General features: G+C 39.1%; 1 protein-coding gene across 1 annotated transcript in view; it reads left to right on the top strand.

Moving 5' to 3' along the window:
* Nucleotides 1-16,540, top strand: part of nrg3b (neuregulin 3b) — a 204,956-nt gene that overhangs the window by 95,541 nt on the left and 92,875 nt on the right. Inside the window, exon 2 of the mRNA XM_085284591.1 lies at nucleotides 7,053-7,188. Within this exon, the coding sequence (XP_085140717.1) occupies nucleotides 7,053-7,188 (136 nt within the window). The remainder of the gene's footprint in view (nucleotides 1-7,052; nucleotides 7,189-16,540) is intronic.

The raw sequence follows: 16,540 nt of genomic DNA, 5'->3' as shown, positions 1-16,540 counted from the left end.
ACTGTTTATAGTGGTTCACAGCTTTGGGACTTTAAGGTCAGTTCACATTGGACTAGAATGAAGGGCGGCCTGAGTACCTGTGACAAATGGTCCACCAAGTGCCTGTCACTGGGCTGTCATGGTAACCAAGGCCCTGTGCTCTTCAACCCTGCTTACACATAGTGACTGCCACCTTTAACCAACTGTCCCGGGGGTCAACGACTGTTTGTTTTCTGTCATGTTGGGAACAGAAGGTCTCCTAAGGCTTGTAATCTTATGATCATGCATGACATAGTTCAGTATGTATGTGCATTTGCCTGTGTACGAGTGTGACCTCTGCTGTCTCTCTGACCTGTAGCTGAGTATGTGTTCATCAGGGCTTTTTTATGACAAAAATAAATGGCTAAAGTTTGTACTTTTCATCATCCTGCTGTATTCACTGTCCATGCATATATTAGGCTTATGTAACAAACAGTATATAGCATATTTTGTATCATATGTTGCAGATGGAATAAATTACTTTGGGGAGAGTTAATAAATCCAAGAAGAAAAAAACAACTCTGTGTCTCACAGTGCTTGAAAACAAAACTGACTTACTCTGTTTTGCATAATGGGTCTCATTTCACAAGGGCGACTGTCAGTGTCCACAGCCTCATCCACAGTAAGCAAGCAAGGCCCAGGGCAGCCTTGCTCATCTCGGACACTGGCACGGGCCATCACAAGAGCGAATGATGGCTCAGGTCCAGCAGCTTTATCCGCAGATTCTCTTTCTCAAGCTTCTGGTAGCAGGCAAAAACCCTACACTACTTATTAATCAATAACAACTGACAGGAATGTTTAATTTCTCTACCAAAGCTATGTTTATTCAAATCAATATTTTTCACCTGCTTATTCAAGCTCAGACGTGCATACAGCGCATCATCATTGGAATCTAAATAAAACAAAACAATTGAAAATCATTTTTGATTAACTGCCTTGATCCACCCACCACAAAAAACTCTCACAAAGAAGGAAATCTCCCTTCATATTGCCCTCCATATTACATACATTTGCAAAAGCTTTGAAGCGTTGTTTAATGTAGTTGGTTTATCTATTTTTCATACTTATTGTGTTACTTGAATCTTGAGATAAGCATAAGCTACTGGGCTTTTAATGTATCCCATGAGGAAAAGCAGTGCAATCAGTATTTATTCTCCCTTGAATTAATCCAGAAATTATTATTATATATATATTTTTTTTTGCTTCAAAGTTTAAAGTGCTGCTTCCGAGGGAAAAAATCCAAGCACCAAACCATTATGATAGATGGCATTGTCAGAGCCATTGTGCTGTCCATACACACTGCACTCTACTGTATACAGTCTTGAATATGGTTCTGTCCAAAAGGCAGCAGTGCATGATGGGTAGGCAATCAGCAGGCCCCCTTAAGACTTTCCCTTTACGTTGTAAGGCCCTCTTTGATGTGTGCTGCAGTAAACACAGCTGGTTCTCTCCCAACCACAGTCTCCTGAGGGATGAGACTCAGCACAAGAACACTAATGAGCGCATTAGAAGGAAGCCATAGAAGGAAAATGCTACAGTTGTAAATAGAATTGTCTCTTGTGTTGTATATAACAACGATGCTGTCTATACTATGAGACGTGCTGGTGTTTATGCATTCCATTGCACTGTGTGTAAAGTCTTGCAAATGTCTACAGAGTATATACTAAATATGGAGACCAGAACAGTGCAATTCCTTTTTTAAAGTTGATGATGCCACAATGTGAATTTGAAGCTAAGCTGCAAGAATCGAAATATATAACCACAGCTTTCAGCTGCACTATAATTAACAGTTGAGGGGATTCAAGCATTGGAACTAAAAAATGAACATGGCACTGTGAAACTGAAGTGACATATGCCACCGACAATAACAGCAGCAAACCATTACAAATGAATCATTCTCCAGTTATTCCATTTAAGATAATTATAGGGCATTGAAAAGTGATGCAGAACAATTCTACCTGCCTGAAAAAAACGGTGTTAGAGCTCATTCTTCACGGGCAGGTCAAATTTTCATATGTCAAGGTGAGTGCACTGGTTAAGAATGATGCTTATGTTATGGAACATTATTTTATGCTTACTATGAAAGAGTAAAGGCAAACATTGTAGATGTTAGTTACCCCCAGAAAGCTTTTTTATAGTCATGAGAAGTTAAGCACGCAATCTAATTCAATAGCTACTAGAATCACCTTTTTCTGCATTTTTTGTTTTCTGCATGACTTTATCAGCTTGTATATCCTTGTAGAGGAGTTTTGAACCATTCTTCAACAATATTCCTTCAGGTTCCACCGCAGCATCTATTCGAGGTCTGGACTGGACTGGGTCATTGCAACACCTAGATTTTTTTTGGCCATTCTGCTGCATCATTGACCTGCTGCATGACCTAATTTGCTTTAGCTCTTGGACAGATGCCCTCATGCTTCACTGTAGCATACTTTGGTATAAAGAGTCCATGGTCAACTCTATGACTAGAAGATGTCCAGGTCTTGTGCCTGCAAAACCAGCCCCAGTCATCATCTCTACACTTCTGTGCTTGACAGTTAGTCTGAGGTGTTTGTGCTGATATGCTGTGATGGGTTTGTGATGGCCAGACATCTCCATTTTGATTCTTGTCTTTCCAAATGATATTATTCCAGAAGTCTCGTGGTTTGTTTTGATAAAACGTTGGACACCTTAGCTATGCTGCCATAATCTTTTTAGAAAGAAGAGGCTTTCTCCTGACAAGCCATACTTCTTCAGTACATTTCTAATTATACTGTAATGAACCATTTAATATGCTAACTGAGGCAGTTTTTGCAGTTGCTCTGACTTTTAGGGTAAAATTGCTGGGAAGACTGTTGCATTGTGTTGACACGTACCTGAATGCTCCAGACCAGCAAACTGCCAAAATCTTTGCTTTTATAGAGGTAGTCACACTCGCTGATGATCCAAAAAATGAAGTGCATTAGATTGGCAGTGCCTGGCTGCTACTTACCCTCTTAATTGCTATGGAAGCAGTAAGGGTGTACTTAGCTTTGCACAGGACTGCAGAAACCCCTGAGACCCCCCTTTTCACGCCAATGTGGATGCTACAACGTGTAGCATATAATCTGAAGGCTGACTTTGCCCGAGTTTATAACACCAACTTTCCGTTTTACTACATCTAAAGTCATGATGTGTCTGAATTGCACAGTTTAAATGTTAGCTCCAGAGACTTTGCTTTTGTTATGGAAGTGGAGTTGCTTTACATTTATTTTAGACCAGCATATCTTTACATTCCCGGCATGTTTTCTAATGTGAAGAACGATTATGTGCAAATTCTTGAACTTACTGAAGTTATACACTTCAACTTAATTGTATTGAGGGAGAGAAAAAGCACTAGCCTTGGTATTCTTCCCAGATAACTCTGATCTTTCAAGCATCATTTGAATCTGTGATCCCCAGCCAGTAGATTCCTTGAAAGTTACCAAGGGATTGAGCAATCTGGATTGCCTTTGTGCAACGGGGAGAGTGAGAGACGTGAAAATGATTTCAAAGAGTCCAGGATGAATCATGCTCCCACTGCAGCTGCCATTTATTAGCACATTTTCCACCATGGTTTTTACAGCTACCTAGCATACATAGGTTCATAGAGTTTGCTAGAGGCTTGCTTTGCAGGGGGGTTATTTTGTAAAATGCTTCATTAAAAGTGTTGATAAATGAACGTCATACTAACTTGTGTGGTTGTCATAATTAGTCATGACATTAAATCTTAATAAAAACTAAAAGCGAGGGACACCTCATTTATCAGCTGTTACCTCTATAATGAAGATGAAGATTAATTTGAAAAAAGTGTGATACGCTCCCACTACTGGTTTGATATGAAAAATGTCCTTAACTCATTAAAGTACTTGTACCAGCCAACGAATTTACACAGACTTTTTCAGGGTTAATTCTTTGAATGTCAAGGAATGGCAATGCAGTAAACATAATATCCAAAAACTCAAACACAGATTATCACTTTCTTGTTTTGATAACAAGAAACCCTCTAATCCCTTTATTAACTTGCTCTTGTTTCCAGCTTGACATGTGCTCATTCAAAAGTCCCTGAGTTGTGCTTGCTATGCTGCAGATTTTTTTGAAACCAATTCTTGCCTGTCAAGGATGATGAAATGGAAACCCATAAGAAATTGACAGCGTGTACCGCTCAAGGACGAACATATCTGAAGATGACTTGTTTCCTGATTTGGACAAGGGGGCTAAGAGAGTAGATGTAATCCTTAAAGACTTTAACAAAAAAAACCTATGTGTTTGTTTGTTTGTTTTTTGTTAGGTAGTTGTAGATTGACGGTTGAGACATTTTTCATTGTATTTTAAAGAAACGGACAACGTGTTGAAATGCTTGCATTCACTGCCACATCTTATAGGTTTGGATGAATCACTGCAGCCCACACAAAATTTTGAAAATCAGCTATTATGGAAATCTTTTTGCCATAATATGTTTAATTTTAGGAGCTTATGTCAGCCTCTCCCCTTCTGGGTGTGAAACTGACACATTGTCTGTCTGAAAAATTGAAATAGTATACAGAAGGTGCTTTTGGACTGTGCTGTTGAGAGCTTTTTCTCTTGGAGAATAAATAATATATATATGTGTATGTGTCAATTCCTACTTTTCAGCTCCATTACCAACATGGGATTTAAGAATTCAATTCAATTCAATTCAAATTTATTTATATAGCGCCAAATCACAACAGTAGCAACCTCAAGGTGCTGGTAATAATAACAGCACCAACAATAATACATACAGAGAAAACCCAACGATCAAATGAGCCCCTATGAGCCGCACTTTGGCGACAGAAAGAGATTAATAACAAGTATGATTCAATGCAGAGAGATCTACTAACACCAAGTGAGTGAAAAAGGTGACTAAAAAGGAAAAACATCATGGGAATCCCCCTGCAGCCTATGCCCATGGCAGCATAAAGGGACCCTGGTCCAGCCCTAACTATATGCTTTAGCAAAAAGGAAAGTTTTAAGACTAATCTTAAAAGTAGAGATAGTGTCTGTCTCCCGAATCCAAACTGGAAGCTGGAAGCAGTGCTATGCTTGAGCCACTTCTCATGCAGGAAATGATAAACTAATGATATATCAGGAAAAGCTTGCTGTAGAGACTGCTTCGCATAAAATACAATGGCAACTTTGAAGAATAAAGTTTTTGATTTTTTTCCAGCACAGATCGGATTCCTTGTGTTGCAGGTACTTGGAGGTGTTTGGTATCTGGATGACCTTGGCTTTCTATTGTAAATATATCAACGGTTAGCCTTACAGCACAAAATCAATTTCCTCTTTAGCTGGAACCCTCTGCCTCACATGCTTAGAGCTGAACCACTGACCTGGCATAGTGGGTGTTGTCTTTGAATATCAATTGTGGTACTTCTCACGTGTAGTCACTGTCTGCTGCTTTCTGAATAAAATATCCAGGAGGCTTTAAAAGCCGTGACAATTATTGTGAGGGATGTGCATACCACAGGGGGACGTTGTGTTCTATTTTCTATTAATAAAGTTACATCTTTGAATAGATAACCTTTTAATGATTCACTCTGGGAGTTTGTGGAATTAATAATACACCATATAATCCCTGTGTCTTTTAAAGCCTAGAGAGTGAAAGAGTCAACTTTGGTTTGAGGCCTACTTTTGTAGAGTAAAAAAATGTTTTACTTTTCTACTGTGTTTGTGTCTACCTTATAAGATACCAGTGGTATTTTTTACTACTAAAGAGTTTACATTTAAACCGCCACAATAAGTAGTTTAAATAATGTCTTCCAAAGTTTTTACTCTGACATAGAAGAGTCTCGGGTAGCCTCAGGAGCAACACATATCTCCTTGTGTTCTCTCTGATCTCTCATCAGCTCTTGGGCCTTACATCAAGAGCCCCAGATTTATCAATCAATAGCCATAAACAAAACATCGATTGAACTGGACACTGGGGCACAACAAACAGATTATCAAGTTTTTAGCCCTCCGTGTGCGCATGGTGACTAGAGGCACAGCTGTAAAAATGCCACTTGCCAGCCAAAGCGTGCTGCACAGCGTACAGAGGATCAGGCATGAAAGATGTGGGAGCTTCATACAAAAGGAATTACAATTACCAGAACATGGTGTTAAAAAGGTGTGTCTGTGCACCACATAAATGGATGAAAGCAGAATCAGATGAGTAATCCAGTTGTATTGGCAAGGTATTGGGGTATAATACTAGTCAATCCAATTGCCAGTGCTCTGTGTCATTGTGCACACACATGTGTGCTTGGGTAATTCTGATAGTGTTTGGACAAATTTTGCACGTGGTTGCACGTAATAGTTGTGGTGCTGACATGTCTGACAGCTGTGCATATTTCACAGGGTGGAGAACCCTGCATTGCGGTGCTCGTACACAGCAGCCATGCTCTTTATGTGAGAGCAGCTCAGGGTCAGACTAGAAGAAGAAAATCAAAGTTGCATCACCAAGCCCATCACTCTGTGTTGTGTCTCTGGGTAGCGCAGCGCTAACGTATTCACATCTCTCTGCCTTACCTCGTTAATATATTCCCGAGTTTTTCAGCTATGTTTACTAAAGCAGCAGAACGGGAATTTCACTTAGAAGTTGTGGTTAAACGGCTTCATTTGCAACAAAAAAGCAGGCATAATACATGGTATTTAATAATGATGCGAGCACATACACCAAAAACAGTGCAAGTGTTAATTCAGTCATCATTACTTTCCTCTCTTTGTCTCTTCAAGCTGAAAACACCAATTTTAATCAGTCCTTAATAAAACACAATCATTCCCTGGGCTATCTTGCTTTTAGCCCACTGAGATTCGCAAGGGAGCGAGGAATGAAATCTTCTCTTCCAATCTAACAAGAGTGGTTGTTTCATTACAAATAAGTAAATCGCTGCTGAATGACATTTGCCGCTTCACATGAAAGAAGTTTAGAAAAATGTTCCTGTTGATTTAAGTTGCTAAAGAATGAGAGGATTTTTTTAAAAATATATAAAACTGTTCAATTTGAACTAAATTGGTTTCCTCTTGTCTTTCTTCAGCGCTCGCCCCAACACATCCCAGCCTTCGTTCGGAGGTCTTCAAGCCATGTGTGGAAGACAAGGACCTAGCCTTTTGTCTGAATGAGGGAGAGTGTTCGATCATTGAAACCGTGGCTGGGGTTCACAGACACTGCAGGTGAGTTTGAAGGCTGCACCGTGTTTCTGTCTCGGCACTGAAACGCTCTTTGTCCCCCCCCCAATCCATCAACAATTCATTCACTAGTCTCAACTCGTTTTCACTCAGTCCAGCTAAATTAGTTCTGGAAGTGATGAAACCCATGAAACGGGAAGATCAATGTGCAAATGCACAATAAATTAAGATCTGTTATCACCTGAACCACTAGAAGAGGGATCGGATATACTTTAGCTGAACAGATGCTAATTCTCTGAAAAAAAGTTGCAGATTCAACCACGGAGCAGTGAACGTGACAAAACCTCTGTCTTCACTTTGCTCTGACAAAAGTAGTAATGATGATAGCAATCTTATAAAATGCCTTTCTCCTTCCGTATTAAGCTTGGAAAAAATTTTTTTGTCTGACATGGCCCCTCAGTCTGCACCACATTTTAATGGTAAGTGTTAAGAAGCAGCTCTTGTTATATCCTTCTTTGATCTCACTTGAAAGAAATTGATTTTTTCCTTGATTTTTCTTTTTTGCCTTTCGTTTGTGACATGATCATCTTTGCTGTATTCCTTTTGTTTTACTCTGCCTGACACTCACTCTGTGACTGCACAAGAGAATAAATAAAGGTAGCAAGCAAGTACACCCTTGACACATCATGTAACCAGACAGGAATAAGTAAACTGGTGTCAATTAACTCAATTAAACTTATTGAGGAAATCAATGCAGCCCCAGGGTATTTTTAATGCCTTTGACATTAAAAATTATTCACCTGCATCAGAAAGCATCTACTGTGTGTCTCTCTCATGCAGTTTAATTAATTTGCTTCACATTTGTAATAGATAAAAAGTATCACTTGTTTATACAGTACTGTGCAGAAGTCTTGAGCCACCTCTTTGTTTCTATTTCCACAGGTGAAGCAGGTTATTGATCTATCTGCACACACACACACACACAAAACAGAGTTTCTACAGTTCTAACAAACTTGAATGACCACCTTTCTTCTCCAACAAAGCTCTCTTCGGCAAGCTTTCTTGTAATTTCTTTAAGTAGGCTTCAGGAACTATTCTTCTTGAAGGACATTCCACTCCTCTTGTAAGAAGAAGCCGTCGGCAGTGAAAGCTTTCCATTGCATAGTGGATCAAAATCTGGCGGTGCTTTTCTGCATTCATAACTCCAATTTGAAAAAATGCTCAAAACTATTGACTAAAATGCAACTCCAGATGGCTGCACCGCCCTCACTCCTGACATCCTCCATACTTGTTGGACACAGTTTGGATTTAGCAGTCTGTAAGACCTGCTGTGTCTGATTTTTCAGTCCAGTTCTTTTGTAATGTGCCATACCTGTGACTTTCTTTTAGGGCTGCCATTTCTTTTGTCCCGAAGTTCCCTAAATCTTTTAAAGGACTCACTCCAAATAGTGTTGAGATATGCCACGTTTTTAGCTAACAGCTGTCTGGGAGTCACCTTATTGAAGCAAAAAAAATTATGCCTGCCAAAGTGTGTTATCTTTGCCATTTTGAAATTGGGACAAATTATGTGTTTTTGTGGCAGGCTCCTAGTAACAAAGTGCCAAAAGTTACAATTTAAAATGGCTTCTTTGTTGTCTGTTATATATAAAACGCTGGTTCATCCTTGGAGTTAGGTACCTTTTCTCTGCCTGAATGATTAACAGTTTAGTTTAAGTGATTTAACAAATGAACAAAAAAAACCTGAAAATGGTCAAAGAACAAACTCTGAAAGATCTTTAGAAAGCCTGGAGAATTATTGCTCTAGTCCACTTTAAACTATTACAAGAAAGTCTGGCTCCCTGGAAGCTAAATTTAAAGAATTGACTGGTGTTCTCAAAACAGAACATACAATGTTTTACGAGGGGAAAAAAAACATAAACTGGCTATAAAAAGTCAATGTGGGTGGTTAATCAAGTCTGATTTAAATATCAGTTCTGGCTTTAAATGACCCATTACTGGATATTGGTTACTGAGCATAATTCATTTTTTTGCAACGATGCCGTCCTTTGTTCTGTGATTTAAATATCTGCAAAGTCCAAACTAACTTGTTCAGTTCAGCTGTGCCAAAGGAGAGCCTCTGGCAATCAATATCTACCTAGAGGGAAAAAAGTTGTGACAAGGCTTCCATAGGACCCAGAGAAATCTTGTTAAGGCACAGGTGAACCTGCAGAAGCCCTCCATCACTCTCCCCACAGCTTCTGTGTGGATATCCTGTCACATTCTGCTTCTCGCTGCGCCTCAACACCCATCTGACCTGCAAATCTGGTGAAGGCTGTCTTGAGCTGGAACAGGCAGCTGTCGATCCCCGTTTCATAGTCAGAACCGCCTTCAGTGAGGGCCTAACATTTATTTGGATTTTTGGAATGTACATGTCACGAAATTTCACTGAGTACTGAGGTAGAGAGTCAAGGTGCTGCTTTAGTTAAAAGGTTTTCCGTAAATGAGAAAAAAAAGTGATTCTTGATAACATTTTGTTAAGACGTTAAACAGCTACAGAATTTGACGAATTTGCAAATTTCTGTATCAGGTTTTAGCCAAATATTCAATATTCAATGTATTGTAAAATATAACATATGAAATATGAAATAAAACAAGCATAATGTTCATAGGAAATGACTAGAAAGTGTTTAAATGTAAAATTATTCTTATTTCAGAATATACTGGCAGTTTAGTTGATAGTGTAATTATAAGTTGTGTTAACTTAAAAAAAAAGTATACAGCTGATGCTGGGAATTATTAAATGATGCAAGCTCAATGCAGTGTGTGTTTCATGTCATATTATTGTGGCAGCTACAATAATTTCGAGCATGTCACCTGTGTGACAGCATCAAGACACCCTGAAGACTTGTTGCAACTACACTCTGGGCTATAATTAGCGACAGCTGAATGATGAATATAGGACTCAGGAATGACTGGAGGGCCTGACCTAGAGACACAGCGGAGTGCCTGTTGTGTGAAAGAATGATTACAGGTTTGTGAGTACTTTTATTGAAAGGTTGTTGTTTTTTTCCAGAGAGAAGTCCAAGCAGTAAGTCAGAAAAAAATATGATCATTTCACTCAAAAAATAAATAAATAAATAAATAAATAAATAAATCACTGCCAAGTGGATTGTGTTTTAATGATATTGCTACTGGGAGGGGCGTCCAAGTGGGCTTCTGATCTAAGACAGAAATTACATCAAAGCTTGCAGGAAGTCATGTGGAATAAATGAAAACTCCCATTCTTCGTTAAAGCTGCATAAGGTGATTTCTGAGCTCTTGGGGGGGTCACAACAAGTTCAAAGCAGCGCGGTGACATAAAGACAAAATTTGCAAGTTGAAGTTGAAATCAGATGTTTTAAAATGCATTTTAAGAAACGTGAATATAATTTTTAACTTATAATGATACAGAAAGTTACATGAAATACAGCAAATGTGTGTTTAAATATTCACAGCAGGAACATCCCATTGTTTGTGACAACAAATGTTAATCCAAAATTTACAAATACTTTCTTTCCTGTTTAATGCACAGATTCCTCAACCGTGTGGCTGCATTTATGGCTTGTTAAGTTATTTGTTTACGTTTGATCTTCTACTCAGTCATTTCATGCTGAAGTTGTAGTGTACAATAAGCTTGTGTGAGCTTGTTTGCTGAAAATGGTGGCCCGCAGTTTTATTTTTTGAGGATTAAACCATAACAACCAGCTGAAAGCTAAAAAAAACCCCCACAAACAAACAAAGACACATAAAGACGCTGCTATTCCATCATCTTCGTCTTATAGTCTATACATAGTTATCTTCTTGCCTTCTTCCTGTCACAGATATTGTTCACGAAAGTAAATTCGCACATTGCAGAAAACAAGAAAAATAGATAAATAAATATACGAGGCTGGCGTTTCACAGTCAGGTTTAAGGTGCTGGAGATGCTGCTGCTGATCGATCAGCCCTTCAAGGAAAGTCATATCAGTGTCCTGATCTGAGAACTGTGACCTCTCCCACTAAAATACAGAAAAAGGAAAGGTTTAAAGATCGCTGCCTTGTTTGATGTCATGCTTTCTTCCAGACCTCCAGGGCCTCAGAGCCGGTTGGATATTTTCCAACATGTGACAGCTAAAGATGTCAGAATCGTCTCTAAACATTTGAATTATTGTAGGGAAACACCGTTTTGAACTTAGGAATCAATTTAATTTGTTATGAAACATTTCCTCTGCTCTCCTCCTCCTAGCCCCTTCTCCCACCACTCTGCCGGATGTTCATGTTTGCCAATGCTAATAAGGCTCCCAAAATAAACATGCAAATGCGAGTTTAAGACCTACTTTCACATCAGTGCCGTGCCTTTTGTACAATAAATGTACAAGAATTCAAAAGTCTTGTGAGGCTCAACACATGACAGCCTAGTCACATTCAAGATTATCACAAAAGAGATAACAAAAAAACCCTTACAAAAGGTTTTCTTCTTTTATTTGTAGAAGATGGCAAAATAATTTCTCACAGATCAAACCAGAACATGTTTGGCATTTACTGTGACATGCCTAATATGTTGTAGACCCACTACTGGAAAAGCTGTGACGGCCAGGACAGAGCGCAGGACCTCTGGGTACGGTGTCTGGCACTGGGTTCTTGGCAGCTGATGCTTTGGATCATGTGGACTGTAGGTTGGGACCTCCATGAATGTGGCTGCAGGGCATCTCTTGAATGCTTAATTATGTTGAGATTTGGCAATTTTGAAAGCTGGATCAAATCTTTGAACTCTTTATTGCTTTGAACTCATTTTTCCCAGGTCAGTTTTTGGGGCGTGGCTGGCGCATTGTCCTGCTATGGCAGTGGCATTATGATGGGGATGTGGAGGTGGAAAACTGACATCCACATGAGTTCCAGGGCACAGAATTTCCGTGCAGAACAATTCATTGAGTATGATCAATGTTACTCACTTCAGCTGTCAGCGACTTTAATGTTGCTGATAGATCAGCGGCCCGTTTTTCCTAAGGGGACCAAAAATTTTACTTGGTTTAGTGGCGCAGGCAAATGACCAAAATACTGAAGTGGGTATCTTTTCTTCTGGATGGGATGAAGCTTTAAAACATTTATCTCAAACTCCAACCATGGTAAATGGTATGTGCTATGCTGCAGTCACATTAGGGAAAACAGCAGCTGGAAAACAATGGCATGAAAAAGTTAATTCATTCATGTACAATGAACTTGTAAACTTTGTCCTATGAAATTAAGAAACTGAAATTCTGCAGTTCCTGCAAATTAACCACAAATGAGGCACTTTTCACGTTGCTTTCATATAGGCATATAACCAGACTACAATCAGTTGGCAACCAGCTGAATCAAGTCCCCAACTCCAAAGAAATGTGTCACAGACAAGTTGCACAATCTAACTCAGATTGATTATAATGTGTTCAGTATGTGTTTAAACTGGACTGCAGTTATTTGTGAACTTTGCCAGTGATTGTTTACTGTGGCCTCGAGAGGTCAGACGCACTGCAACTTAGAAAAAGACCAGTGAATAAAAAACTGCCTCAAAGCCGCACAAAACAAATTGGAGGTTGAATGAAAACAACAGAAGAGTTCAGCTGCGGAGGTGACACGCTAACAGTAAACCTGTATCTACTGTATTATTCAAATCATGATATTAAATCACATATTACCTTCGGTCCTTTTCCCCCCTCACAGCACTAAAGAATCCTCCGCTTCTTTCAAGCACATCTCAGTACAATCCTTCACGTTTTGGTTTCTATCACTGCCACAGTTGGTCTGTCACATTATTATCACACCAAAAACACATTCCTTTTGTGTTCTTTTGCAGCTTTTTTCTATTTGCTGGTGTTTTTTTTAAGTTGCATTACATTTGACCTCTCAGGGCCACCATACAGATTGCCTCCCACTGGGTGATTTGGACACTTGACTTGACTTTCAATTGCAAGGTTGCCCAGAAGTTGATGGGTGTTGCTATACAACTTCTTGGTAACCAGTTGGTTATCACAACCACTTGTAGTTGGTTGCTGAATGCAAAATAAATTTCATGTAATCACCAGACAGCCACTATTTTTCCCGGTCTTAAAGAGCTTCCCATTCTCCTTGCAAAATTTAATTTTTTCTAATAGTGTGACTAACAAATAGGTCTGAAATGAATTTAACATGAATTGCCACATGAAAACGATAACACGCTTTTTTTTTACCATGAGATGTCAAGCTCACTAAGTGCACAAAGGTAGAAAGCATATATATTCTGTAACAGAAAAAAAAAGAACTCCATGTAAAAAAAGGAGGAGGAATATATTATCAAGAGGTGTAGCAGAGATGGCTGTCATATGCAATCATGTCATCTTTTTCTTAGTGCTATATTCAGCACCACAGCAGTTGGGCAGGTAGTGGTGTAGGTCTTAGAATAAAACTGCACCTTAAGTACTGTTCTAGAATAGAGGATGCCCATGGTAATGATAGTCCATAATCCAGTGATCCTTGCAGTGGAAGAATTCAGTGTTACATAGGCCCTACTGCAGAATTTTGGGATACTTAGGCTATGCCAGTGCAGGATGGACTTGCCAGAGCCTGACAGTTACTTCAACAAACCACACTCCATGAATAATGGTGCATGCTAACTGTTCTGGGTTGAGTAACACTCACAACACAGAGTCACAAGCGTATACAGTTATGACTGAAAACTTGGAAGCACTTTCTCTCTCTTCTCCTTGCTCAGAGAGAGTTTGTTTGGTTGGAGGGCATTGCGGAATATATTAGTTGCAATGAAAATCCAATGCAGTTCTTTGGCCACCACCTGCAGCACTGTGTCATAGTTTGGTAACACACAGCAATAGGAATAATATTCAGGATGCTGTGCATGCTTTGGGCATGAAATACAGCAAGCATGAATTCCGGGCTGCTGTATGTGGACTTGTGTGCAGTACATCAGCTTTTTCAGACCAGTATTCTTTCTGCTGCGTTCTTGTCCCATGCGTTGAAACCAATTTCTTTTCTGGATAGAAGGTTTTGCTTGCAGATTTCAGTAGCAGCAATAGTCGATGTTCACTGAAAGAAAAAAATTGCTTCCTTTCAAAAGAATGAATCCTAACTTGTATGGGTATTGTTTCAACAGCATATTACACAGAGGCTGGCTTGTGTTGCAAAGATGATGCAAAGCTACTGCAAGTTAGCTTTATAGTTGAAACAGAATGAAGAGTAGCATGAGAGTAAATATATAAATGGTTTGCATTGTTGTTATTGTTCCAGTTACATATATATTAGGGGTGCAACGATACTCGTATCGATATTGAACCGTTCGATACAGTGCTTTCGGTTCGGTACGCATATGTATCGAACAATACAACATTTTTTATTTATTTTAACTTTTCTTCTGACAATGCTGTCTGTGTTGAGCGCTCAGTGGATCTGCGTTCGACTACTCCGCCTAGGCTGCACTGAAATTGAACCTCCCCCACCCTCATTCAGATCTGGCATTTGGAACTATCTTGGTTTTCATGTGAAGCATGACCCTGATGGTAAGCATGTCATGGACAAAAGTAAAACAGTATGTCGGATGTGCCACGCAATGCTCAATCGGTGGGAATTAGTGCGTTAGCGCAGTTAGCTTGTTAACGTGTTGACGTCGTCCAGCCCCACGAACGGGGCCATCCACGGTAACTCGTTAACGGGGATTTGCCGCGTTATGGCGTTAATGTCATTTTAACGAGATTAACGCTGACAGCACTAGTGGGAACACAACGAATATGACTGCACATTTACGCCGACATCATCCTAGTGCAAAGACAAGTGAAAGCAGACAAAAACAACAAGCACGCATGCTACAAACTTTACCCGAGTCATTTAGACAGCCGTTAGCACATGATTCTCCTTATGGGGACCTGATATGTTTAATATGCTGCTGAGAGTATAGCCCAGAAGAAGCGAATAGTATAGCTTTTATTTTGGAAAGAGCCATTTCTCTGTAATAAACTCTCTTTTCCAAAGATGAGTGATTCCTCGATCAGATAGATTTTGTTTTTTATGATTTTGTTGTTTCAGCAACATTAAATTTAAAAACTGTACTTTTGAATTAAAATATATATTTATAATTTTAACAAATGACAAATTAAAAAGGCATGAACATTTTTTTGTATCGAAAAAATATCGAACCGTGACACCAAAGTATCGAAACGAACCGAACCGTGAATTTTGCGTATCGTTGCACCCCGAATATATATATATATATATATATATATATATATATATATATATTCTAATAGGTCATTTAAACAATGGCTGTTTACCAGTGTAATTTCTCCAGTTAATTTAATATAGTAAAATTATTGCTATAGTGGATTTAAATTGGTAACATCTCCAGACAGAGTCTAAGACATTAATATGATGGAAAGGCTTAAATGCATACATTTCAGCAGTTCAGATTTGTCATGAATGCTATGTTTACTTAAAGTCAAGGAAATTCAGTTTGGATGTCAGACACTGAAAAGGCAAAGAGCTGTTAATTGCTGCTTTTAATAATGATGATCAAGAGGGGGGAAAAAAATCAGACTGCAGCCCACGTCTGTATGTTTTACCACGCCTTTCAGTATTAGTACGTATTTAATGGTGTCGCTTTTATTCTCCTCAGCTTGGACAATGAAGTCCCTCTCCCCTGTGCATGTGTGTGTCTCTCTGTGCGTGTGTGTGTGTGTCTTTGTGCTTGAGCGTGCGCTTTAAAAGCCTGGCAAGGAAAGGTAGCTCGTGTCTACTATTACCATGGTAACTTCTTGCCTCATTAGTGTGAAGCCAGAAGCTGAAAAAAATAATTGTTGACTCACTTATAGTGAGACTGCAATGGCAGCTAAATTCAAATGCTCTATTGTTTGCATTCTACTTTCTGCACTGATTCTGACTGATCAGACATTAAAATAATTGCCCCCTAATGGTATGAATGACTGCAGTCGTAAATAATTCATGAAATATTTGCACATTTGATTGCTTCATCCAAAGCTGTGCTGGCATAAGGCATTAGATCATATTTAAAAGAACATTGATTTGTTTTATGTCTGTTCCTTCGAAACCCCATCTGTGCAGACAGAGAACTATTTGTAGCTTTTAAAGCTAGAATTTCAAAAAAGATGTATTCGGTGTGTTTGTGTGTGTTCATGCTGAATGTTCATCTATACTGATATAACGAAGAACAACAAGTCTCACAAATGAAATGCATTTCTTTGTTCCTGATGAGTAAGAAAGCTGTTTCTACACTGGTAGTTTCTCTGTAGGGCTAAGCTTAAGGATAGGCTGAGACTGTCTGCTGTCTCCATGAGCCTGTTTGTTTGGTTTTTTTCTTCCAGGACCCGGGAGACGTTGACAGCAGTATTAGCAGAATCTGATATGACAAAATGAATCATAT

The sequence above is a fragment of the Mchenga conophoros genome, linkage group LG8 (assembly GCF_057382185.1).
Source record: "Mchenga conophoros isolate Kocher_MC1m ecotype Shallow Benthic linkage group LG8, M_conophoros_male_GT1.1, whole genome shotgun sequence".
Classification (NCBI taxonomy): domain Eukaryota; kingdom Metazoa; phylum Chordata; class Actinopteri; order Cichliformes; family Cichlidae; genus Mchenga; species Mchenga conophoros.
This window is presented reverse-complemented; position numbering and strand designations above follow the sequence as displayed.